The sequence below is a fragment of the Malurus melanocephalus genome, unplaced genomic scaffold (assembly GCF_030028575.1).
Source record: "Malurus melanocephalus ecotype Western Australia unplaced genomic scaffold, MMel_1.1 scaffold_293, whole genome shotgun sequence".
Classification (NCBI taxonomy): Eukaryota; Metazoa; Chordata; class Aves; order Passeriformes; family Maluridae; genus Malurus; species Malurus melanocephalus.
The window spans coordinates 742,954-770,593 of NW_026623525.1; the positions used below are offsets into that span (position 1 = coordinate 742,954).

At 43.5% G+C, this 27,640-nt stretch overlaps 1 protein-coding gene across 1 annotated transcript in view; it reads right to left on the reverse strand.

Annotated features, from left to right (window-relative positions):
• Nucleotides 1-25,904, reverse strand: part of LMNB2 (lamin B2) — a 36,232-nt gene extending 10,328 nt beyond the window's left edge. The window contains exons 1-6 of the mRNA XM_057376847.1: nucleotides 25,625-25,904; nucleotides 18,078-18,214; nucleotides 7,218-7,374; nucleotides 6,294-6,419; nucleotides 3,856-4,026; nucleotides 143-268 (exon numbers count right to left, since the gene is read on the reverse strand). Of these exons, the coding sequence (XP_057232830.1) occupies nucleotides 143-268; nucleotides 3,856-4,026; nucleotides 6,294-6,419; nucleotides 7,218-7,374; nucleotides 18,078-18,214; nucleotides 25,625-25,861 (954 nt within the window). The 5' untranslated portion in view covers nucleotides 25,862-25,904. The remainder of the gene's footprint in view (nucleotides 1-142; nucleotides 269-3,855; nucleotides 4,027-6,293; nucleotides 6,420-7,217; nucleotides 7,375-18,077; nucleotides 18,215-25,624) is intronic.
• Nucleotides 25,905-27,640: the final 1,736 nt, after the last annotated feature.

The following is a 27,640-nucleotide window of genomic DNA, read 5'->3' on the forward strand; positions in this document are numbered from 1 at the left end:
AGATAAAACCCCTCTCCCTCTCACATGAACACAACCGAGATTTCTCTATGTAAAATTCAGAGAATATGAAGGGTCACAAATGTTAATACATTCACATGACACAGCTGTGTGTTTGAGATGAAARCATATTCAGTCCCTTTACCTGTTTCTGAAGACCAGAAAGCTGGTAGCTGAGAGCTTCTATCCTCATGCGAGCCTCCTTCAGCTCCTCTCGAGCTGCACCAGCAGCTTTGTCATTTTGGTCAGAGGACAATTTGGCGTTCTCCAGCTGCAAAGAAAATTTTATACAGCTCACTTGTACTGAGGTAGAAATCCTGCAATATCCTTTTGGTAAAAAAATCTATTTAATTTTAAAAAAAAAATAAATGGTCTAGTAAGTTTAGCCTAAGAAGTACATAACATTAAGGAATGTCCTAAGGACCAGGAAAATCTATTTCAGATGTATTCCTATAGGATTTGCTTATGCTGTTAAAAAATATTCTATTAGCCCTTCCATTATACAAGCAACCTTAGTTTCCAAAAAACTGACCATGTGCTCTGCCTGTTTGTCCTAAGGCAAATCACACTGGGTGACAGCAAAGGCTGCCTACCTAATTCATGTCCTGGTCCAACTGCTTCCTGGATGCCCAGAGACTACCACAATAAAATATTCCACAGGTATTATGTCTCTGCTGGCCATTTGCAACTCAGGAACCTCCTAAGTCACGGACARTATTTTGCTGCTTTACTATCTCTTAGTAGATTTTTCAGGCAGGAATTTGTTTTTGCTTTTTGAATTTTTGGGGCAAAGAGTTTAGCCCTATATTAACGYAGAACAATCCTTTTTGTTTCTTCTCAATCTGCCACAGGATATTCACTGTGCCTGCTCCTAATGAAAGAATAGTAAACAATTGTGGCATGTGTATCCTTTTATGCATTCCTGCCTTGTATATCCCAATGTGGGACAGSCATTYGTGACAATGGTGGAACASAGGACACAGACTTCTTGTTGGTTCAAAGAAATCCTACWTCTCCATTTATTTTCAAAAGCTGTGYTCCTTTATACCCCAAACTTCCCGGGCTGAACACCCATTGGCTGTTTGATCCGTGGGGCCACCGCCCATGAGGCTTCTYATCCAATCACATCTCTGGTTTGGGTGGTGTCCAYAGGCTGTTTAYCCAATCACAGCCTGACACACATCACAGGCTCCCTGTCAATCACACAAGCTGTTCCATATCCCAACAACCCCTCCTCATTCACCTTCCCCCATGCTATTTATTCATCCTTTTACAGACACCCACTCTATCTTCCACTTCTCTCAATGCATCTCTTCCAGGTGAAGTTTTATTTAAAATTTTCTCATGCATGACCTGTTTCACATTTTAAATTGCCTTTGTCAGTCTGCTCTGTATCACTTAGTAGCACCATTACAAGAAGGATCAAAACTACCCATGGCACTCCAGATGACATCCTGTCCCAGAGGCAAAACAATGGGTTTGGTTTTATTCTCTTTCCCTAATAGCTGCCAATATACAATTTTTAAAAAATTTTTGTTAAATTCACCTAGTGAACAAGCGACATTTCTAGTGGTTAATTTTAACCAAAACAGAGAGAKAAAAAACAGAGCTGAAAGCTGTTACACAGTAAGTTTCATGAAAGMAGAGAGTTAGAAAAAGCATCCTTTGAATGGCTTGCAACTGGACTTCAACAATTCTGCCACACCATGGAATCCACCCAAAAAATAAACTGACTTCCTAATAACTGTTACAGGCAGATGTTCTTTAGTCACACAGCATAAAATTTTATAAAATCAGTCTTCATTACTCTGCTGTTCACTAGGTTCTGAGCATGTACAGAGCCTTCTTTAGGCTACAGATTTTGAAGGAACTTCAACTACACACTCCATTACTTCTTGTAAAGTTTAAAATTAGAAAATATTTGAAGTCTGACAATCATTCACTACCTTAAAGTCATGCTGGCAYGGTGACAAATACTCATATTTAGAATTTCTATTCCTTATTATCACAGATTATGATGATCTTTCTTATAAGCCCTCTTTTAAGTATTCAAAAGTGATGAGAAGCTCTCCCTGGAGAGTTCTCCTGTCCAGGCTGAACACCCCAGCTCTCTCAGCTCTCCCCATAACAGAAGTGCTCCAGTCTTCAGATGACTTTTGTGGCCTTCTCTGGACTTTCTCCAGCAGCTCCACATCTGTCCTGTGCAAGAAGTCAGTTTTTACCTGAGACTGTCTCATCCTGGAGCTGCTCAGTAGCTAAACCTCATGATTTGCTTTGACATCATATTCCTCCCCAGCTTTGGCTCTCTAACAGGGACACATCTTTGTTGGGAAATCACAGAATGAAGTTCACAGCCAGACCCCTTTCCCTTCACATTCCAATTTCATCCATAACAACCTTCTTTTATGCAGGAAAAAACCAGCTTAATTTGTTCATTTTTCTGTTCAAAGCCTATGACCCTCAACAACACTACAATAAGCAGGCCTCACTTGCCACACTCAYGATATCTCAATTCTAATGGAAATTTGGACCCTTCACTGAACCAAAGCCTATCACTTTTTCATTCTCTAAGTCTGTATATYGCAGCYTTTTTWWAAWTTTTTTTTCTACTAATCATCTTCTATCCTGGCTGTCCTTCAGACTGTGACAAGTCAATCAAAAAGGCTCATTGTATAAAATATTACATGTTCTGGAGTTCTGTGAATAAWTCCAACACTGCCAACTGTACTTAATTTTGGTTTTCTAGTATCTATTATCTATAGTGTTGCTGCCAKAAGTAATAGTTAAATATTTGTAGCTCAGTGTTTCTCAAACCACGTCATCAACCTAAAGAATTCAGAGGGAGTCTCAGTGAAGGGTGGGGGTGAACAGTGTTAGTACCATCATTCTTCCAGCACAAGAGAACAAGAAGTGGCTGTAACTACTGACAAGTATTTTYAATAGGCAGATTTGTCAGGATGGGGCTCTGAGAAACCTGCAGTTTAAGATCTAGTTTAAGATGTCCCTTAAACTGGTCTAGTTTAAGATACCCCTGTTCATGGTAGGGGGCTGGACTAAAGGCCTTCAAAGGTCCCTTCCAGTCCAAACCCCTCTATGATTCTATGAATTCTAACTCATATATCATGGTTTTCATGACCAAAGCTGKTCAAGAAAGGTCTGATATTTTGCCTGAAGTTTCCCTGTCACCAAAAAGATCATGACTAATTTTCTAATTTTCCAGTTCAGAACTAACTTAGATCATTGAAATGTGGCCAGGCTTGGACATATTTAAAAGCGTACTGGCGTGAGTAAGAACACTTSAAAGGCCACAATAAGAGCAAAGTGGCAATGCACTCTTACACAAGAAGCCCCTTCAGTGTGTCTGTATTAGTTTGCAAGCTCACTGCATCCATGCAAAAGCCCATMCTGCAAAACACCCATTCCCAAGCTCTCCAATCACCCCCTCCAGGTTCTTATGTAAAAGGTATTACACATATTGCAAGTCTTCCCTACCACCTCCATTTCTGAGGAAAAACTGGATCTACTGATGTAAGAATCCTTAGAGCAGAAGACATTGTCTAATCAGCTACTGCATGACATCCACTATTCCCACTGTGTCTGCTGCAGAGACCAACAACAGCTCAATGTGTTTTCTCACAAACTGACCTTTCCTGGCTAAARCTATTGCTTGCTATTACCTCTGGCTATAACCTCCCTGCAAATGCACCTGCACACAAGTCCCAGGGAAGCCATTTGAACACTGAGACTAAACTTCCTCAAATTATAGTTCCTCATCTCCTTAAGAGCAGTAGAGCTGATGGAAGTGGTTTTATCTCCCAGACTAAGCTTCCAGTCTGGCAGTTGGACAGCAGTTGTTACCTTAGCCTGATAGGTCTGCTCCAGCTCCATCTTATAGAGTTTGACTTGTTCATCATGCTGATTTCGCAGATCCTCCAGAGCCTGGGTCATTTTGGATTCATACTCCTGTTGGCGGCTTGTGTCCACCTCGATCAAACGATGCTCATGTCGTTTTCTTGTTTCCCTTATTTCCTACACACAAAAAGAGAGGGACAAATTCCCAGACTAAGGTAAACAGTACTAKCAATTACATTCAGAAAACAATTACCTATTGCAGTACTATTTTGTATAGAGGAGCTTAGTACAACAGGCATTTAAGCCTGAGAATTGCAGCATGCACTAAAAGATTCAAGTTACCATTCTCATTTGTCAGGATGTAATTCTTAAAGGTGATCCAACTTAAAACCAGCTTCAAAAATAGCCATATGCTGTCTAAGGAGTATGGAGTTGTTTTATGGCACAAAAGCCAAAATGGGGAGAAAGGAAGGTGAAAAAAGGTATCTGTTTTTACATAGCAAAGAGATTCCATATGYTGCACTACAAACCCTGTYCTTCTCAATATACATCCTGACATTWTAAYAGTGGTCTACAAGGAACCAGATGAAAATGAACACCTTTTGTGAGCATTATAGAGAAATCTCACTCTTAAGCACATGCTGATCTCATCTATTTTCTACTTGATGACCCCTTCTCATTAGATTTTGTTTAGGGTGTTAACAAACCAGCAACCCAAGCAACCCTGAAGACGCCATTTTTTATGGTCAGAGTTCGTACTAAGAAATTTTTATTTTCAGAAATGTATGAGTTTTCTGTGCCTAAAATACACTGGTTTCAAACTAGTAAGACAAGGCTTACTCTTGCACTTATTCATGCAGAGACCTGGCCAGGTCTGAATGTGTGGTATGAGAAAAACAATTTCTTCCTTCAGGGCAGGACAAAACAACCAAAGAGTGGTTCTGAGTACTGGGAGGATGCCTGAAGTTAGCAGCAGGGCCATAAGGAACAATAGCAAGTGAAGCAAGGCTCAGTTTTGCTAGACTGGAGCCATAGCAGGCTAATACAAATTCAAAACAACTTTACTAGCTGTTTTGCAGAAATACTCTACATCTAAAAACAGATSCCCAGAAACATGTCCTTTAACTAGCAGCAGTGTGCTCTGAAGTAATATGGAAGAAGCTTTCCCTTCTGTAGTTAATTTTTAYACCAAGAAAACTAGCAAGCAACAGCCTCTCAGTAACTACAGTCAATGACAGCTCAGAGGCTGAAGGAATGTTGGAGGGGTATAAAAGGATCAGGTGAAGGGCTGAGCTTATCCAGCAGTTCAACATCACTAGAATAAGCAGGCCTCACTTCAGTGAATCAAATCAATTCACCAACCCAAAGGAAATAAATTTCTTTATTGCTTCATGTGGTGAATTGGTGCATACAAGAATCAAAGAGCTCCAGGGATGGCTAAAGAACACTGATCCTTGAGCACAGAAAGCTTTAGGATTAGCTTCTGCTGTCTCTATAAACTTCACTTTCAGTCAGTAGCAACACATTCTCCCCAAGAAGAAAAGTTATTTTAAGGTCCTACAACCAAACAAGGGTCTGTCACTGCAGTCATWGCACCAATCCAACCACTCCATGGCATGGAAGTGAGACAATGGTCAGTACACCTCAGRGTGATCTTCATGGTTGGTTTCTTTGCCCTACTCCAGCCTCTGTCCCCTGTTGTTAGCCACTGATGGAGCCCTGCCCCATCCCTTAAACCAGTCTGAGCACTAATTTGGATTCTGTGGYAAAACATAACTCAGCCACTAAGCTGTCAAAATGAAACTCAACCAAAAAACCCTAMRTATCTTTCTCATTAATCTGGCTGCMATGGTTTGGTGCATGGTGAGCCAAGCATCACACCTAGTGTAGGTGAGATGAATGTGGTGACTGCTCAGCAGCCATTCACTGAATGAGGTTATAAAACCATCAAAGCTGGAATAAAGTGACACAACACTTTGTATCTGGTACAGAGGTCATGCTTCCCTTTCCCAATTCCCACTATCACAAAAATTTTACTCCTTACTAGAACCATTCACTTAACAGGCAGAAGAAGCAAAGCAGCTGCATACTGTTCCTGTGAATAAAAACAGGTTATAATCAGGTCCAGCAACCAAAGCTGGTGTAAGTAGAAAGCAGAGCCATGCAGCCAGGTCCAATTTTCCCTTTCCCATAGCAATCAGCTGGCTCCATGAGTTCACCTGCCCATGGAACCATATTCTTGCCACCTGTCCCTCATACTGGCTCCACAACTGATTTACCATATAAAAATGTGTAAAACCTTTAACTACTTTATTACTCAATCCATTTAGAGGAAGGATAATACCTTTTTTCCCTACCTGGACTAGTTAGCAGTTGCTTATAGTCAGTTTGATTAAAAGCTACATTAACTGTGGACAGTGGCAAGATTACTAGGTTGATTATACCTCCTCAAATACATTCTTCCTGAAATCCAGATCCTCTTGCAAGCTCTGGCATCGATTTTCCAGGTCCACACGCATGAGTGTCTCCTTCTCCAACTGCTTCTTTGCCACAGCATGACCATCTTCAGCCTAGTAGAGAATTTTAAACATAATTTTGTCTGGATTCCTATCTTCCATCCATAAACCTTTTATGGTCTTCATCTGACGTCTTTGGACCAGTTGTCCACAGTAACAAATCTAATGTCAAGCCACTGATTTAAAGAAAACCAACCCACACCACCACCAGAAAGAAACAAAATAAAAGCCCCATGAAAATTAAAAAAAAAAAAACCCAAAAAAAACCCCACACCTAAAAACCCCACCCAAAACAAGTGCACGTGTGTATGTGTGTGTTGATATTTAAACCAAGCTTTCATGTTTGCATACCAGCTATTTAAAATGTAGGATTAGTTCAATACATTCTAATACAGGAATCAAGGATTATTAATTTCTCAGCACAAAATGCTGCACCTTCTTTTTCTTGCTAGCATGGTTCCATTGRTTACTCCAGAACAAGTGTAAAATTATGCAGGACCTCACAAAGGACAACATTTAATAACSCAACATCCCATGAATATGGAAACATCAGAAATTTTTAAATAAAAGCTTCTGACAAGCAAAATGTCTGAAACACTGTGTTGCTTTGGTTGTTTTACATAGATTTCTTACAATTTAGCTTTGCATTCAAGAGAGGCATATAAAGGCTCAGAAGTAAGTGAGGTGGGTCACTGATGTTCAGACYATAAACTAACTGCAAAGAAAACAGGAGATTTACACTACATAGCTGTCATGGTTTTACTTGGTCCGATTTTTGGTGGTTGGGGGATGGGACCAAGATGGGACAAGAGCCTGTCTTGTGCTGAAGGAAGAGAACATTCCCTATCATACCTTAGCAAGCTGGGCACGCAGATCAGCCACCTCTGCTTCCAGACTGCGCTTCTCATTCAGGACAGTATTGAGTTCTGCTTCACTTCTRTGGAAGAGAACTTCCAGATCCTTGATGCGACCCTGAGCCACAGACAAATCTGCATCTTTCTTCTTGTAGCTGGAAAAACAAAAGTACATTTTACTTATACATGGGTGCACACCCATCCTGAGCATGTCCTGGTTATAGCCACAGGTATTTTGTTATCAGACACCTTTTATCAAGCCCAGATCACCTCTGCATGACTCCTGCAAMTGCTGATACACTGATCTGGAACACCACCAAAACATACAGCTGGTATCATGTTCTGTAAGTGCATGGCATGGTAAAAAACTTGCCATGAACAGACAAGGGAAAAACAAGAATGAGAATCTGGCAGCTAAGAGATSACAATACACACAAGGTATAAACAATATTTTTTTATCTGGCAGCTACACAGCTGAAATCTTTTACTTTGGGATACAGCACATGAAGCAAAGCAGTCCAAGGTTTTATATTTGATGTGTTCAAGCCTATTCCTCATAACGTATTCCCACACAAAGTAGTAAAATAATTCACTATCCTTGTTGCTTAAGTTCACTGWTCTAGTCTCACACCATACAGGATGCAGGGAAGAGTTTTTCATTTTTTTTTCTCTTAAGCCATCTCAGACTTAATTTTTCTCCTTTCCTCAAACTTCTCATCTATAGACCTGTAATTTACACCTGTGATTCATAAGCTGCTTTTTTAAGGGCCCGCAGAAAACACTTTGAAGAGAATTCCTACTATATATTGGCTTTTAAAAGCTCTGTATTCATTCTGCAACTCCAAACATGGAAAAAAAAATCATTATATTTGCAAATAGAACAAAAAAAGCTGAAAACCACTGCTCTAGATTATACAAACCCTGCTGCCCAGCTCAGATCTGTAGGTTTGGTTCCCCAACTCCTCATCACTTGTACTGTCTTCTTGTATTTTTAATATGCTGGAATTGGCCAGAATTATCTTACAAAAATCCTCCATTATGGGTTATTGGTATGCCCTACACACAATATGATTTTACACAGCTCACCATGATGTGTATCTTTTTCTAAGACGACACCCTTATTTTGTRATGCATTCAGCTTGTGTTTTCTCTCTGCATTTCATGGTTTAGATCTTGCAATTTGCTTTCATTTAACCATAACCAATTTTTCCTATCATCAGTGTAATCTATCACAGTGAATACTGTTCTGCAACATATGTGCAGTGTCTTCAAACTCAGCAGCTTGCAGGAGACGTATAGACAAAACATGACTTCAGTTTAAAAGACAGTTATTTAGCAGCAATCAGAAGGTCAGAAGCACTGTGTTACATATGTTGTGTTGTAAAACAAGCCACGGTGCCTGTATCACAGCCAACCAGACCTGGGAGCCTTCCGCCGGTGCAGGACTGTCGTGGGTTTAAAAACCTGATTTTTTTTATTTCGTTTCCYGGCCAATGCACCAGAAAATGTGGTGGTTTAGACTGTGCTGAAAACCAAAAGCACTGCACCCATGACCTTCCCTCCCTTCCCCCCACCGGAGAGGSAGAAGGGAGAACRAAAGCCCAATYAACAGGAAAATTTATGGCTTTYAGATAACATAAYGTAATTGAGAGAAAGMTATGTGTGTGCTCCAGAGAATAGTCAGACAGGCTGAATAACTTAAGTTGCAAAATAGATTTATTACTACAAACTACTAAGAATACTACGGCACTGGGGAGGGAGAAAAAAAAAACCAGAGATGGGGAAAAAATTTACAAGGAGAAGAAAGTTAAAAACGGACATTTTAAGACACCTGTTATCCTTTCCAGGMCCWTCTCTTTCCCAGGTCCATCCCTCTCCACCCMCCATGTTTTCCCCATCTCTGCCCCCTTTGTGTGTGGGAYAAATGTCACTTCACACTGAGCATGAACAGCAGTATGTGCACACACAGCCTCCTGCAGAAACCAGGCAGAGGGGATAGGAATGAATAGAAGTGTTTGATGTACAGCTTGACAAAGAACCGTAGAGAATTCCTGACAGTGATCAGTACCTTTGGCTCCCTCAAGGACAACTGTCTTGGGGTGATTTTATGATGATACTCTATTCCTAATCGTCTGCTTTAAGCCCAGACCAGGGSAGGCGCGGTTCAAAGCTCACTCAGGTGTCCTAGGCTTGGCAGCTGGGACGGAGTTAAATTGTTGCTTAAGCTGGCTTGGTTCTTGTTAGTTTAGGCAAGAAATTTCTTTCCCTGGACACCAGTAGCCGTTTTTCTGCGGACTCTGTTTSTTGGACTGTTAGTTTAGTCTGAGAATCAGACCCAGACCTCAGGAGAAGCTGAACCAACGAAAGAAAGTATCTAAATCCAGCAGCTTCACCTGCTGTGAAGAGGAGACCAACATCAGAGGTTCACCAGGTTCCCACCTGGTTTTTTCCCTCAGAACTCTCAGTGGACTTTCCTCCCTCCCTGAGACAAAAGGCCATCTGCTATTTTGTTCCTTCTCATCACGTGCCCAGTAATTTTTTTTTTCCGTTTCCCAAGTATTTTGGGGTTTTTTGTTCTGCTGGGGTTGGGTGTGTGTTTGTGGGGGTAAGGTTCTGAAGGTTCAATATCTAACAATTATTCATTTTTACCTGTACCTGTGCGGGCACCTTGTTTGTCAAATAAACAGGGTTTTTTCACTTTCATCCCCAAAATTGATTTTGTAGCAGAGGGAAGGGATTGCTGAAACCTTTTCTGTTGTTGTTTTTTAGAAGAAACATTCATTCCAGAGTTTTCTCCTAAAATGATCTCTAAACCAAGACAGTAACACTACAAGCCGGTTTCATTCACATTTTTATTTTCACTTATAATTTCAGCCAGGTTTATTACCTTCATGCAAAAATGTGAGAGGTTTTACAAAAGTACAGCTGCTTTTGGGGGTCTCTGAGATGTTAAAAAGTTCCCAAGAACAGTTAGTGCATGTGGTGAGTTATGTCAATACTTCAGGGACACCATGTTAGGGTAACTCTTGTGAGCTCAAGTTTGCTCAARGGAAATATTTCAGAGACCACARAATCACAGGATTGTTTRGGTTGRAAGGGACATTAAAGTTCATCTYGTTCCACCTTCATCATGCTCCAAGCCCCGTCCAACCTGGCCTTGAACACTTCCAGGGATAAGGAGCCACAATTGCTCTGGGCAACCTGTGYCAGAGCTTCACTACCCTCACAGGGAAGAAGGTGTTCCTAATATAAAATCTAAACCTACTCTCTTCCAGTCTGAAGCCATGGCCTGTTGTCCTGCCCCTGCATGTGCAGCAGGTAGCAGGCAGAGAAAGCCCCAGCATGACATTAACCCCTGACAGAGCTGGGAGCTCCAGCACAAGACTGCTAAAACAAGCAGAATGATGGCACCTGACACACACTGAACTTCAGACCTGGCTTCATCTGGGGAGAAGTGATGCTGGTAAAGATATGAACAGACACTTCATGAACACCAGGACAGGACATTTTCCTTAACCCTGCCATCAAAGCTACTTCTGCTATCAATGAATGGACCTCGTTCACTTCACCAGATCTGGTTTGACAGTCTTGTGGAAGGGTGGTGTTCTACCCAAGCAGAAGTGTTGTGCATCTCACCAGTGAATTAATTGTTCCCATCCCTACCTCCTCTACTTATCCCCTCCCCCCAGTAGTCAAGTTTAGTCAAACAGCTAAAGATGAAAAACACAAGCACTGGAAGCTGTTACACATCATATAGGATAGAACCATACAAGCTACAGAATGATATCAGAATGGTTGTTTTTACATTTTAGTCTAGATTTAAAGATATGTCTCTACTCCTAATACAARCATCTTTAAAGTAAAAGTTAAGCTGTTCTTTACATCATATAAACAGTGTTCAAACATCCTAAAGATATTTAACTTTTAATAAAGTGAAGCTACCCAACTGCTTTATGAATCTAGTTATGAACTTGGTTCAAAAGAAGAAAACTTAGATTCATGAGTTGCATTCAAGGTACAAATAGTACATCCATGTATGTATTGTACATGTGAAATACAYAGAATCACAGAATGGGTTGGGTCGAAAGGGACCTTAAATCTTGTCTTGTTTCAGCCCCTATCATGGGCTAGGACAGCTTCCATTAGACCAGGTTGGCTCYAAGCCTCATCCAGCCTGGCCCTGAACACTGACACAGATGGGGCAGCCACAGCTTCTCTCAGGGCAACCTGTTCCAGTGGTTGGATATTATGTTCTTCCCCCAGTGGATGGTCAGGCACTGAACAAGCTCCCCAGGGAATGGCCACAGCCTCWAGGCTGCCAGAGCTCAAGAAGAGTTTAGACAACACACTCAGGTATAGGGTGGGATTTTGAGGTGTCTGTGCAGAGCCAGGAGTTGACTTGACGGTCTTTGTGGGTCCATTCCAGCTCAGGATATTCCATGATGCTATGGTTCAGTACCTCACYACCCTCATAGGGAAGAATTTATTTCCAATATCYGATCTAATACTGCCCTACATCAGTATGAAGCCATTCGCCTTTGTCCTACCACTATCTGCCCAAAGTACCACTATCTGTACAAAGTCAGTCTCCCTCTCTTGGAGCCCTTTTAGGCACTGGAAGGAGCTCTGAGGTTTCCCTGGAGCTTTCTCTTCTCCAGGAGAACACCCCCAGCTCTCCTAGCCTGGCTCCAGAGCAGAGGGGCTTCAGCCTTCAGAACACCACCACATGTGGTCTCCTCTGGATTTGCTCCAGCAGGTCCACATTCTTCTGATATTGGGTCCCCAGAACAGAACACAGTACTCCAGGTGGGCTGGAAGGGGCAAATCACCTCCCTTGACCTGCCAGCCACATTTCTTTTGATGCAGCACAGGATGYGATCAGCTTTCAGGGCTGCAAGTGAACATTGCTAGCTCCAACTCAGTTTTTTATCAATACCTGGTTCTCTTCAGGGTTGCTGTCAATCTGTTCTCCATCCAGCCTGCATCTGTGATGGGAATAACCCATACAGGACCTTATACTTGGTCTTGATGAACTGCATAAGGTTCACACAGACTACCTCCTCCAGCACATACATATGTATTTTTGTTGGCTGTTCTTTCTCATTAGAAGGAAGTGCTTCCTGCCCCTTGCCACCCTTGCCCCCCARTCTCACATTCAGTTTCCAGTGGGTACACTGGAAAGATGATGGAGATCATGAACTGGTGGCTCCTGAGGTGATAGGAGCCAACGGAGTAACACATGCGAAATAGCTCCAAGAAATTAAGGGGCATTCATTTAAGAAGATGAATACAGCCAATGGCCCAGCTGTATCTTTACACCAATCATGCAGGGTGGGCAACAAACAGGAGGAGCTGGAAGCCACAGCACTGCTGGAAAGCTGCCACCTAGTTGCCACTGAAATTTGGTGGGATGAATCTTCCCATGATTGGAGTTCAACTATCAACAGCTACAGGCTGTCAAGACGGGGCAGGCAAGGAAGAAGGGGTGGAGGAGTTGCCCTCTACAAGAATTGGATTGAATGTAAAGGGCTATCYCTGAAGAACAGCTGTGAGCATTTTGAAAGCCTGTGGGTAAGAATCAGAGACCAAGGCAACAATGGGAACCCTCATGGCTGGTGTCTACTCCTGGCTGACTGATCTGGCTACAGGAGGCACTGTGCTCATAGACTGCTGTAGGACCTCAACCATGCCAGCATCTACTGGAAAACTAGCAGGGTAAGCTGTASACAGTTCAGGAGGCTGCTGGAAAGCACTGAGGATAGCTTGCCAAGCCAGGTAACAAACAGCTTGACCATATGGGATGAGATACTGGACCTGATGGTCACCAATATAAGTGAGCCAATTGGTGATGTCCAGACAGGAGGCAGCCCGGGCTGCAGTGATCATGCAGTCCAGGAGTTTGCAGTCCTGAGAGACATAGGTCAAGTGAAGAGTAATGAAGAATGAATTTTAGGAAAGCAAACTGCCTACTGTTCTAGGAGTTAGTCAATAGCACTTTGTGGGAAACTGCCCCCAGGGCCAAGGGAGAAGACCTTTTAGGAAATTTTCCACAGCACAAGAACTCTTGATCCTGAGGATGGGAAGGCTAGGGACCAGCATGGATGAGTTGAGACTAGCAGGTCAAACTAAAAGGCAAGAAGATAATGCAAAGGTAGTATTAGTATGGACTGGTATCCTGGTAAGAGCATGAAGACATTGCCCGGTTGTCTAGGGATAGGGTCATTAGGCCAAGGTGCAGCTGAAGTGAAATTTGGCAAGGGACACCAAGAATAACAAGCTTCCATTGGTATGTCAGAAAAAGATGGTCAGAGCAAGTGTACTTCTTCAATGAACAAGACTGGCAAAGTAGTAATAACAGATGAGAAGAAGGTTGATGGTAAGTATCTTGCCTCAGCCTTCAAAGGCAAACTTTCAAGTAGATGGACCACAGGAACTGGAACTGGGAAGGCAAAATTGTTCACACTGTAAGAGAAGGTGAGGTTTTTGACCACCTGAGAAACCTGAATATACCCAAGTCTATGGGACCTGACAAGTTGCACCCCAGAGTCCAGAGGAACTGGCTGATGACATTTGAAAAGTCATGGCAGTCAGATGAAGGCCCAGATAAGAGAAAAAAGGAAAACATTGCATCCACTTTCCAAAAGGGTGGGAAGAAGGACTCTAGGAATTACTGACCTGTCAACCACACTTCTGTACCTGGGAACATCACGGAACAGATCCTCCTGGCTCTGCTAAGGCACACAGAGCATAGAGAAGTGATTCAAGACATCCAGTACAGCTTCTCCAAGTTCTGCTTGCCCAACCTAGCAGCTTTCTATTGTCCACTGATGGAGTCACTTCATCGTGGAAGGGCTATAAATATTGTCTGCCTGGACTTCTGTAAGACCTTGGATAAAGTCCCCCCACAAGATCCTTCTCTGATAATTGTAGAGGTAAAATTAGACAAAGGCATCAATGAAGAATCGTAGCATGCATATGCATAAATGTAAAATTTGAAAATTCAGAGTCAATTTGGCTTTTGTAAAGGAGGATAAGGAGTGTAGGCAGAGGTAGGAACCCTGCACAGAAGGCTCTGAGAGGGCCTTACTTCACATCTCTACTCAAAGAGGTAGAGGTAACAGCAAATCTGGTTACCACAAAACACTTCTGAGTTCTGAAGCACTCCTGCCACTCACTAAGGTCTTGGGAGACATCTCTTGAGTCTGATGTAAAATAATGTCTGGAGCTTACCCTTCCTTACATATCAGCAGCTCAGAAACACTCAAAAATGCAACTGTGTTTAAGAAATTATTCATAAATAAAATACAGAACAAGATATGGAACGCTATTATGGCACAATAGCATCCTGAATACTGGCTGAAGTTCCAATTCTGCAGCCTTCCTTCCCAAGAGGATACACTAAAACAGGGAAAATGACAGAGAGGATAAAATGTTATTGAAAGCACAGAGCAGGAGTAGAAGCAACTAAGCAGTAAGATGTTTCCACTTGAAAAAAGAGATCATTAAAGAGAAATACCTTAGGAAATATATAGGAGAAAACAAAAATAAAGGGATAAATGGACAAATGCAACTGGACAGGAAGATTGAAGAACATGTTTATACAGTATGTAGGTAAGCTCAGAATCCCCTTGCAATATCTAAGAACTCCACAAACAGCTGGTCTCAGGATACTGGTCACCCGTGATGGCTATCATACAGAATCCAGCTGGACATCAGGAAGTCCCTTAGCTGAAGGGAATTGCTGAAGACTGGAACAGCATTACAGAGAACTGTTGCTATGCATATTACATTCTTCTCTTCTCTACATGAATGGATTTTAACAAAGATCGTTAACAGACTAGATAGACCTTTGGTTCAATCCAATACATACTCTAGAAAATGCCTTGGGATGATTATTATTGACTTACTAGGCAAAATTATGTCCAGTTATCCCAAACACTAAAAATCCCCCAGAAAATGTTATAACATAGGCAACACAGTGAGAAAAAAAATCTGAACTGAACAAAATATGTGCTCCAGAATCCAAACCCTGGGAGCTGAATTTGCACTCACATAGAACCCTGAAGTACTGTCATCTGTCAGTAGCTGAACAAGATACAGAAAGACATACACAGAAGTGTGTGCTCTGAATTCCAGTACATTCACAGAAAATCTTGCTCTTTATTAGACCACAGGCCCCGTTCCAAATCCTTGCATCCCATCCAAGGTTCTTGCTGCAGGTTCATCAGCTGCTTTACTAGTTGAAATAGTGCAAGTAGACAAGAAGGAATTAAAAGCAGGGTAAGCCTCAGGCTCCTATGGACACAAACTAGGCCTGATGTCACCATCTCCAACCACACCCTGTGGCCTCCCTGGAGTATCTTCAGGACTTTCCATGCTCACAAACCCAGGCTTTGGGAGAAAACAAGAAAGGGGGAATCTGCTCTTAAAGCAGTAGGTTGACTGTGTTCGGATCTTATGTCTCGAGGGCAATTTATCAGCTTGATCCCAGCAACCCAACCCATTCCAAGCAAACAGTGGAATGGCAATATTTGGGTTCCCCCCTGGCCAGACCATGCTGGCATCCTTAAATCTCTCCTCTACCATAAGCTTGAAAGAGAGAGGTAAAAGTAGTGAATATAAAATTATACAATAACCTACTCTTCCACTATACGCCTGCAATACTATGTGGTCTAGGAAAGAACAAGGTTTTTCTGCCAGTGTACTGGACTTCAGAGCACACATTTCTATATATGTCTTTCTGTATCTCAAAGCAAAATTGGTCTGAGAGAAGCACCATGTGACTGTCTGAATAGACACGGAAGCTTCAGTAATGAGCTAGATGTCAAGTGCATATTGCAAAGACTTTCAAAAGTTGCATTTGCAAGGGTCATATTTAAAATTTGGCCACATCACAAGCTAGACACCCTGAGAACACTCTAAGTACAATACAAGCATCTCAATGGACTACAAGAAATTTGGTAGAAGAAACTCTAAAGCTGAAGAATTCAACTCTATTGCTATGAAACGTAAAAACAGAGAGAAACACAGAAAACCAGGTGTTTTTTCTCATCTATCTCAGAAGACAAAAAACCAAAAAGTTTAAATTAGTTTGGGAGAATTGGTCATTGAAGTGACTGGTAAGGGGCAACTGAGTTGTCCAAAGGATGAGGGAGGTGRTCCAAGTGAATCACCATCTCCATCACTTTACATGCACAACTTTCTACAGCAAGGTATTTCTAAAATCTCTTAGTGYTATCAAAAGTCTAAAGAATAAAAATCAACTGGATTCTCATTACCTGCCAAGTGAAGATACTCCTTACAAACATACCTTAACCAAAACAGAGAAAAACCATCTTGCAGAACAGGAGAGGTGAACCAAATTCTGAGTTACTAGTGCTGCTCTCTTCTGGAGTTTGCTTTAAAAGCCAAGCAAGAAGAGTACTTGCTACCACGAGACAAGAGAGACAAGCTTAAAGGCCACATAATGCCAACTGCCATGAAAGACATACTATATAAAATAAATGCCAAGACTGCTGCCATGAGGCTTGGAAGTGGAAAAACAGTCCCAACAGGAACATCCCAGTAGGGCTGGGTGGGATTCACCTCATTGCACTTCAGGGGTTTTACAGCTGACCTAGTTTCCAGAGAGGTTTTTCATGGTTAGCAAAAGCTGAGCTAACCAAGTCCATAAACACCAAAGCACAGGTTGTCTGACCACATCCAGGACTGTGGTACTGGTTGTGCTTCAACAGGCTTTACACTGACTCACTCAAATACAGATGCTTACACCATCACTATTTCATATTTGGATAGCGGTTTTAGTGCAAAGTCCAAAAATATCTCCAGTGGCTGATTTTAAAGAGGGCCCAGCATAGAAAATGAGTATCCAGTGAAGTTTACAGAGAAAACACAAAATACTGTATCATAAATCAACAGGCTAGTCAGAAAAAAAAAGACAAGGGAGGGAAACACTTAAGTCCTTTCATAAACCCTTAGTTGCAAATGAAGAGAGACTTACAGTAGGCCTGTAGTGGTACTGACAGTATAAATATATATATATATATATATATATAAAAGCTATTTTATAGCTGACAACATTCATAAACAGGTGATGTACATAGTGACCTGCTCAGGAAAATCTGTAATTCCCAAATCTTATCCATTAAAACAGGCACCAAAATTCAATTAGAAGCAAAAATTGATTTTGCCACCACATATATTGTTTTTAAATGAAGTTTTGACTGCTATTTGATCACGAAAATTCCCATGGAAATTTATATAATGGATTTTRCTTGGCTTCAGGAACTAGTTTATTATGCCAATTCTCCGTGATGCAAACTGAACAGCAGTTTAAAAAATTTCAGTACTTTTCCCAGCACATTTACACTGTAGCTTCATGTCTTTTCAAGGTAACACTGCCTCCATATTCTCAAACTGCTCAGGGCCACCCCTTCCCTTTTCTCCCATTTCTCCCATAAGTCACACAATGAACCAAACAATAAAAATCATGAATTAGCCCTCCTTGGATGGATCAGTTTTAATCCAGATCACCTTCTCAATCCAGTTTGCCAAGCAGCTGCACACACGTGGGTTCACATAAGGGGAGGTAGGACAAGACAAAGCAGGAACAGCCATTTGTTTGTGCCTCAAATCATATGATATTCATCTTACATCTACAAATACATTTGTGTAYATACAGCTGAAATTATGTGCTCTGACCAGCTGTACCAACCAGCTGAAGGATTTTCTCTCTGACAAGCCCGTATCTTTTCACTGACCTGCTTCTAAAAGGCATTTAAAGAAGCATCAGTAATATTTCCACAGCAAATATTGCCCCTTCTCATTAAAAGACAAAAAAAAGGAATACTCTCCTCACCTTTTATTGAACTCCTCAAGTTCTGCTCTCAGTTTTCCTATTTCAATTTGTAATCTAGCCCTCTCTTTGGCAGTTTCATCCAGAACTCTTCGAGCATCAGCCAGTTCAGACTCATAGAGACTCTTGATTCCACTCACCTAAGGGAGAAAAAAGTATTCAGGTATGAAAACATCCCAACGACTATCAAAGAACTGAAACATAATACGAGATTACACATAAGTTTCTTTGAAAAAGGGCATACGATTTTATTTCTGCTGTTTAAGAACACTCTATACAGAACATTTTCAATTAACAAGAAGTCCCAAAGATTTAATTTTCATTATCATTGAAACAAAAGATACAATGTTTGAAGTGCACAAGCCTTCCCAAGAGGTAAACTGAAGCCAATCAKTTCACCCTACAATCTTAGCTTCAATTATTTTGCCCTTATTCCTAATACTCGTGCTTTGGGAGATTTTTTTTAAAACACTTGAAGATGTTTGGTGGAATACAAGCCCAAGGGCCCACCTTGACTCTGCTGCTCTTGCACTACAAAGCCACAAAGAACCTGAAATCAGACGAACTACAGAAATGTGAACTGCTCACAAATGAGCTTCCACTCTTCTTCTCTGCCTCAGAAGATAAGGAACTACAAACTTTTTCCTATCCCAAAATAATATATCACATAATCAGCTATACAGAATGCATGAGGCACCTCAAAGTCTTTTATACCTTTGTATTTTYTAGAATGCATGATTACTTGAAAAATATATCAGATAGCTAAAATGTACAGACCATGTAAGATTGCTGCTTTTGCTCTTGTGAAAGGAAACCAGAAACAGCTTTCAGAAAATCACAGAATATGCTGAGTTAGATCTGTCAGGATCATCAAGTCTAACTCTCAGCCCTATCCAGGATACCCCAACAATCCCACACTGTGCCTGAGTGTTGTCCAAATGTTCCTTGAGCTCTGGCAGCCTTGGTGCTGTGAGCACTTCCCTGGGGAGCCTGTCCAGGGCCTGACCACCTCCTGGGAAAAAAACCTTCTCCTGGTACCCAACCTAAACCTCCTGACTCAGCTTCATGCTGTTCCTTTAAGCTCCATCACTGGTCACAAGAGTGTAGAGATTGGTGTCTGCCCCTCAGTTTCCCCTCATGGGGAGGCTGAAGACTGCATTGAGGTCACCCCTCAGTCTCCCCTTCTCCAGGCTGAACAAACCAAGTCCCCTCAGCAGCTCCTCATAAAGCTTCCCCTCTCAACCCTTCCCCATCCTCGTGGCCTTCTTTGGAGCCTCTCTGTTAGGTTAATGTTTTTATATACTATGGTGCCCAAAACTGCCCTCAGAACTCGAGGTCAGGCTGCCCCAGTACAGAGCAGATACACAATGCCCTCCCTCGCCCAGGTGACCTGATGTCCCCAGGACACAGTTGCCCTTCCTGGCTCCAGGGCACTGCTGACTCAGATCCAACTTGCCATTGACCAGGACTCCAAGCTTCCTTTCTGTAGCCCCTCTCCAGCTTCTCATTCACCAGTCCATCCATACAATAATGGCTACCCCATCCCAGAGCAGTATCTGGCACTTGTCCTTGTTAAACTTCACATGGTTGGTGATTCTCCATCTCTCTCATTTGTTGGTGTTTCTTTGGGGAGCCTCTTTGCTCTTGCGGGAGTTAACAGCTCCTCCTAATTTAGTGTCATTGGCAAACTTTCTTAGTATTCCTTTGAGTCCTGCATCCCAGGTCATTGATGAAGATGTTGAWGAGAATTTGGCTGAGGCTGGAGCCCTACGGAACCCCATTAGTGACCAATATCAGCCTGATGTCACCCCAGTCACTAYAACCCTTTGTGCCCGACTTRTGAGTTGCTCACCCATCATRTGACATGGTTATCCACCTGTATGCTGGGCATTTAGCCAGGTGGATCCTGTCTCTCTGAAGCAGGTCCTGAAAATCACAGAATGGATTGGGTTGGAAGAGACTTAAAGCCCATCTCATTCCACTGACTGCCATGGGCAGGGACACCTTCCACTATCCCAGGTTGTTCCAAGCCCCATCCAATCTGGCCTGAGCACTTCCAGGGATGGRGCAGCCAYAGCTGCTGTGGGCAGCCTGTGCCAGGGCCTCMCCACCCTCACAGGGAAGAATCTGCTCCTAATACCCCACATAACCCTGCCCTATGGCAGTGGGAAGCCATTCCCAACCCTTTCCAAAGTCCCTGCACAGCCCTCTTAGAGCCYCTTCAGGCTTGGAAGGGGCTCTCAGGTCACCCCAGAGTCTTCTYCTCTCCAGACTGAAGAACTCCAACTCTTTGCCCATCTCCATAGCAGAGATGTTCCAGGTTTTGAAGCATCTCTGTGATGTCCCTGGACTTGCTTCAGCAGCATTACATTCTGCTGATGATACCCGCAAGGGCTAGAGCAGCTCTGCAGGAGGGGTCACATCTGAGCGGGGCAGAGAGGCACACAAGAGGGGGATTCAGAATCTTCCCCTTCTCTGCTGCCCACGCTGGGGGATCAGCCCAGCACTGGGGGGGGTTTCTGGGGAGCAGTGACCATGGCTGGGGTATGTTGAGCTTCTCACCCACCAACACCCCCAAGTCCTTCTCCCCAGAGCTACTCTCAATCCATTCTTCACCCAGGCTGCATTTGTGCTTGGGGTTTGTTGTAGAATCCAAAACCCTGTTGCCAACAGTAGCTGTGCAATCTAGAGTTGTGCTGCAGGATCTGCTCAGCTATCCTCAAGCCCTTCACTCTTCCCACACCACCTGGGCTCTGATGCCACTAACAATTGCCCAAGGCCAGGTAGTCATGTTTGATGCTCCTCAGGTCCCCCCGACACTATCACTGGTCTCTCTGTGGAAGGGCAGAAGGAATAAAATTTACATGGCCATGTGAGCCTCAGCAGCCTCTGTACAATGTCCAGAATAMAAGCCCTGGGAAGAAACAAACCTTACCAGATGAAACCTTCCCAGGTTAGGCCAACACTCTGAMAATGCACCTTCCACTCTGCAAATGTAAACCCCATCTGAAGGCCATGAAAAAAATAAAAGTAAAACCTTAAAATGGAGTTCAGCAAAAAACAGAAGGCCACACTGCAGCCCAATCCACTTCATGCTTGGGTCCATGTGCAACCAAGCATAACTYGTTCTGCACAGAGGCAAAGCTAGACACCCATACTGCACTACAAACATGCTCTCACTTTTTCCCCCCCATCTTTTGCTGGCAAAACAGCCTGCAAGTTTGTAATTAGGCAACACAGGGAAGGAGGAAATAGAAAAAGGAAAAGAGAGAGGTTTCCACAGCCGACTGAAAGACAGCTGCTGAATGCTCTTATCTACCTGTGCTGGGAGCRTTCAAAGCTCACTGGGCAGTGGGTAAAGGGCAGACACAGACCCTCCCCAAAGCAACCACTCAAGAAAAGCTGCAAGACATCACTCAGTGAAAACTTGAAACATATCAAGAACGCACTGAACAAACATGCTAGGCAAGAAACATGTTCCAGCCCACACAAGTGACTCCAGACAAATTTGGTGATGAAATATTAATCTCATTAGCATAAATAAATGTGCAAAACACAAGTGTATGCCCACCAGGTATGGCTCATTATGTYCTTGTATATCAAGTTATAGATTGACAAAGGACTGCCAATCAGCTACGGCTCAGACTCACCAAGAATATCAGTAAAGTTCTCAAGAACAATGAAGATGTGTGTTATGTCACCTCCCAGATGATGTCTACAGTGTCAGGAAACCATTCAACTAAATATTTTAGAGGCTGCAACTTGAGTGACCCAACATCTACAGCAGCATCTGAGCACATATTTTGCAGGTGGCAACTAGACAACACCAGTCCCTCACACCCTGGTTATGACAATAGCTCTGGTCACAGCACATGGTTTCCCACACACACAAAGGTCATGGTAGCTCCAACACTGGCAGAGAAGAGGAGACCACAAGAGATTGCAGCCACTTGCACTCACACCCACAAAGCTGGGAAGACACAGGTGAAGAGGGAACCCCCATAGATACTACTTTTGTCACAAGGGCAGTTGCTGTCAGCGGCTGAGGCTCCCAGGGATCTTATTTTTCTCTCCAATTCACCTTTCAGGAGTGTCCTCAGAATAGWGCAGTAATCCCTCCCATGCCCATCAAAATATCTGTTCCAGCAGGCTGCAACCATAAACACTGCAGGGGAGGGCAGGGAGTTAGTAAAAGGGAATTGAGGAGAGCTCTAGAACTCTTAGCCCTTCCAGTATCCATCCCCTCTTCCAGTTAYACAAATTAGGTTCTTGCAACAGTGACCCACAACACAGTGAGAACAGCATCAGTCGTGTACTTGGGATGGAGAAAAACAAGGGGATGAGCTTAAATTCTTTTCTGTAACAGGCTGACCTACACAAGGCGAATGATGGAGGAGAGCAAACAGAGGGAATGAGGACAGTTAGAGCTACATCTGCAAACTTTTTTTGCATTTATCTGAGGGCTTACTATATACACTTTTTACCTGTCTAGGTACCTACTGCATACAAGTAAAGGTAAAGCAGCATTGAACAGGGTTAGGAAAAAGGCTGTAATAAAGAACTAAAGATGAATCAACTGCAAAGCTCCTTTTCCCTGCTGTTAACAGATGGAAGCCCTGTGTTCATCAAAAAGAACAACAAGAATGATGYTGTTCTTATGGCCATGCTGAGGTTGCCACACGACAGCAAATGGTTGCTTTCTTCAATCTTCTCCAAAAGAGTGATTCAAACAAGGAAAAAGAACATCCTGACCAGATAATGCTTCAAGAATCTCTGGCAGAACAGTGACTACAATCCTTGCCTGAACAGCATCAGCAGAACTTCTCTTATCTAGAAGATACTACCCTAACCCAGAGTTTTGAGCACAGATCAAAACTGTTCCCATGCATGCAGGGTGGGGATGGGGTGTCAGGAATGGTCACCCATTACTTAGGATATGTCATATCAGTCAATATCAGTCTTATCCAGATCAGCTATGGTCACTGTAGGATACTGGAGTGACAAGCGAAGGACAAATATCACTCTCATGATACCATGGTTCTAYCTACTGCTTGCCATAGCTAAAATCAACCTTGAGAAATTCACCTTGAATCAAAGACTCATCATTTGTTCTCTAGGCACAAGTCTCAGGTAGTAACCAAGAGCCCACTAGTGAGCTGTCTCTCCTGCCTGCTTCCTACAATGCATATCACACCACCTACCACAGAGGCAGATGATGTTGTCTGCCATTACCAAAGATAAGCCAAAAAGAATAGAATATTCAGTCAGCTTTTAGAAATAATAAATAAGATCAGACTCAAATTTACACACAGTTGASGACAACCAATGGGAATCTTCATTTTGAACACTGTGGAAAAATAGTCTCCTATAAGCATGTAGAACTTWGAAGTTTATATATACAAAGATATAATAATATAGATAGTAATTAAGACAAATATATAAACAGTAATATAGACAGATATAATAATACAAACAGTATGCAAATATCASTGGACTATGTTTAACTTTGCTTTTACACAGATGTTAGAGCTCCTTTGGGGTTTGTTTGGGAGATTTTTTTYGGTATTTGGAAGGTTTCTGTTAAATTATCTTTTTTCACACTAAGACTAATCATTTTATGAATTTGAATTCCAACAATTAATAAGAAAACTGAACTGTCAGCAGAAAATCCAGTGTACTAGACTGGTGCTGAAAGTGAAAGGTTAGGATTTTCCCATTCCAGTAAAACCAAAGTCTAACAGCCATGTGAAGTTTCACTGCTTCCACAGTCCTAAACCAGCATTAAAACAATAAAACCAGCATTAAAACAATAAAACGAGTTTCCTTTTGAGGATATATGTAAAGAATAAACAGACCTTTCTAAAGGGATGAGGAAAGTATTTAACAAAGGTGGTCCAGAGACAAGCCAAAGCATCAGTGCCAAAGAAGGGTTTGATGAATCCTAACAAAATTTGTTACAATATATCTAAGGATTAAGATCTTTTTGAAGTCTGTATGAAACAGCCTGAGAAGGAAAGCTCAAGGGCAAAGTAACCAAAAGGTTCCTATCAAAATTCTCAAGTCTATGGTCCAATTACTACATCAGAATACTTTCCAGAATTGCTAGCATACAGAACTGCTATTAGGAGCTGGTTAATGCTCATGTTAAAAGTCTAATGAGATTATATCTATGTTGTCTGYTTGTCCTCTTATTCTTGCTACATATGCACTGTCAACACAATTACATTTTGCCTCTTGCATTTCAAAGGCATACTCCTTCTAGCCTCCAGCGATCTACAGCTTAGAAGTTGCCTAAAYTACATGAGATTATTTTGTTTATAGCATGATTTCACAGGGTAAGTGATGTTTCACGCTTAGAAATGTCTAGTTATTCTGAAAACATGGAAGTTACAACATATCGTTAAGTGATACAAAGGGACTATAAAGGTACTTCCGTTTTGGGTATATATGCACTGATTGCAGTTATTCCAGCCACTCCTCAAATAAGACATTAACGTACCTGCTCTAGTTAAACTAAATGAAACCGAATTCTCCTCCCACCATCCCAACCATCATCAAATCAGCGTCTTAGGGGGTGAAAGAAGGAAAAAGAAAAGAAAAATTAAAGCTACACGGTGGCATAGCAATCCATCATATCCYAGAAGTTACAGTCCACAGTGTTTATTGATAGCTTTCCCCAGCACTTTAACACCACAYCAGCGGTGAGACACCGCACCTTGCTGAGGGGTTTGGGCTTGCACAGGATGAATGGGACTGTCCCCACTGTGTCACCGACTACATCCTTCCGCCATAAGGAAAGGAGAGTCCTGGGGGAACAGACATCACAGAATAGGGGAAAGCAAGGCTTAGGAAAAGAGAATCATCCAGTTTTGCTTCCAAGATTCCAGGAAACAAATCAGTCACTTACAAGGATTTGATCTCGCGTATTTTATGGGGTCTGTAAAAGATTTCCTACGGTGAGAGTCAAAGTCAGTCTAAATCCTTTCAAACCTCCCATCCCATCGCATCAGCCGTCAAGACGGAGGCTGTAGAGGACACCCAGCACCCCAGTACCAGGGGACGCGTGTGTTGTGGGCGCGGGGCACGGAGGATTCGGACCGCCCGCGGCCCCGACCGAGCCCCGCCCGAGCCAAGGGACCCGCGGGGCTCCGCGTTCAGCTCGGCCGGTCCGGGAGCCTCCAACGCCGCCCACAGCCCCGCGTCCGCCCCGCTCCGCTCCCGCCACTCCTGCCGGTGCCGAATCCCGGCCTGAGCTGCCTCGAATGTGTCTCCAGCGGCCTCTCATCCCGACCCTGCGGCCAGAGAGCCCCCGGCAGCCCTGAGGGGAGCCGCTCCGGTAGCGCTGGGGCTGCACAGCCCCCGCTCTCCGCGCATGGCGGGGCGGCCACAGGGAGCCGCCACAGGGAGCCGCCACACCGCCCCGCGCCGTGCAGGGAACGGGCGGGAACCGGCCCGGCGAGCCCCGGGCCGCGGATCCACCCCAGGACGGAGACGGGGCGCTGAGGGGACACCACGGGCCATCGCTGCTCGCCCCTTACTCCCGGCCGTACCTCCCGGGTGGTGACCTCCTCCTTCTCCGAGATCTTCARCAGCAGCCGGTCGTTCTCCAGCTCCAGCGCCCGCACACGGTCGATGTAAACAGCCAGGCGGTCATTGAGCTGCCGCAGCTCCTCCTTCTCCTGCAGCCGGGAGATGCGAGTCGGCGAGAGCGGAGTCCCGCCGGGGGTGCCGCGGCTCGGAGTGCCTGACATGGCGCTGGGCTGGCAGGCGGGCGGACAGCGACTCATTCAATCCCGCCGCACCGGGGGAGGGAGCGCTAAGATGGCGGGCGGGCGGCTCCTCCCGCCGCGGCGCCGCCTGGGACATGCAGTCCGCCCGCCAAGATGGCCGCGGGGCCGGGCCGTGACCGCCATTTCGCGCTGGGTCGGGAACCGCGGGGGAGAATTCCCCTCTCACCGGTGCGGCTCGGACGGAACCGGCGCGGGGCCGGGGCTGACACCGAGAGGTTTTGGAGACGGAAGGGACCGGAGCGACGGGCAGGCCTGACTGACCTTCACCCGCTCTCGCTCCTGCCGGAGCTGCGGCCATGGTAGCCCCGCAGGGCTCGGGCCTGTGGGGTGACGGGTTCCCTGACAGGGTGTATTCGTGTGTTTTCACTTGATACTGTTAGGAAAATTAATCCACAAGCACCAGAGGTTTATGTCGAAAAAGGAGACAGAGGAGTCCCGCAACTTTATTCATGAATAAAGGGAGAGGTCATGGGCATTTCCCATGGGGTCTCTCAAATTCATAGAGGACGCAGCCTCCTTTTATCCCAATTTCCCGGCCACAGTTCCCTCTCTCTTTCCCCATTGGCTGAGGTACTTGAAAGTTACAGGCTCCCCAAAACGCCTGATGAAACCCGCCTTTTATCATAAATTGCCCCCTTTCAATATCAATCTCTGAGTCTCTGCTCTGGTAGTCTATTAACATAGACTGGGGTAAGCCAATCAGTAGAATTCCTATGCAAATCCTTCCTATTGTTTCTTTCTATCTCCCAATATCAGCCTTATCTCACCCCAGAGTCACAGTCTGTTTGTAAAGACACTACCTTCTCATTCCTTTCAATACATATGGTCTATATCAAAGTGACAAAGTGCTTATGAGGCCTATTCATTGAAAACTTTCTATAGCCTTTTTTATACATTATCAATATAAGAATGTAATAACTTTTTACATATTATTAAAATCCAATGTAATCACTTTCAATATATTGTCAATGACAGCTTTTTTATATATTGCTATAAGTTTTTTAATAGTGTATTAGCAGCATATAGTATACCAGCTGCACGTAATCTAACCAGCTGGATTAGTACATAGATATATGAAATCACCAAGAGGCATAAATCAGAAAGAGTTCTGAAGAAAGTAGACAGGTAGATGCTATAACAAGGAACAGTGGAGAGCACTAATGAGAACTTGGCAGAAGCACGGGACAGTCAGCAAAATAATTGAAAATGAAGACTTGGAGGACCAGAAAAAACCATGAACACCACAATGGCGCATGTCCTGAAGACAAAGGTGAAAAGTCCACCATGATGAAGAGGATGGGATCTCATTAGAGGGAGACCCCCACGACCACTGAATTGAGGATGACACATGCACACTTGTAAAACTTTGATATCAGGTATTTCTGTGCTCATGTATGGAGGTGGGTGTATGGTGGGCGTATGGGGGGCAGTGACAATGGTAATGTTACACCATGCTTATGGTATAAATATGTGCTAATTTGAAGCAAAGGCGGGTGGGTTGGGAGGAGAAATCCCCCTCACCTCYAGTGCTGCAATAAACAAATACCTGCTCTACAGACACCGGTCTATGGGGTTTTATTTCTAGGCCTTTTTTGGGCATCACACTGTAGTTTCCTGAACCATTGTCCACAGCCCTCTGTGGGTTGTGTGATTTTGCTGCGCTTTGCTGTTGGCTTTGCACAGGCCAGGGTCCAGCTCAGTGCTGAAATTAAGAAAATRTGTGTCCAAGTTCCCAAGGTTGATGTTTTTATGAGTGCCTAAAGAGTGATGTTTTTT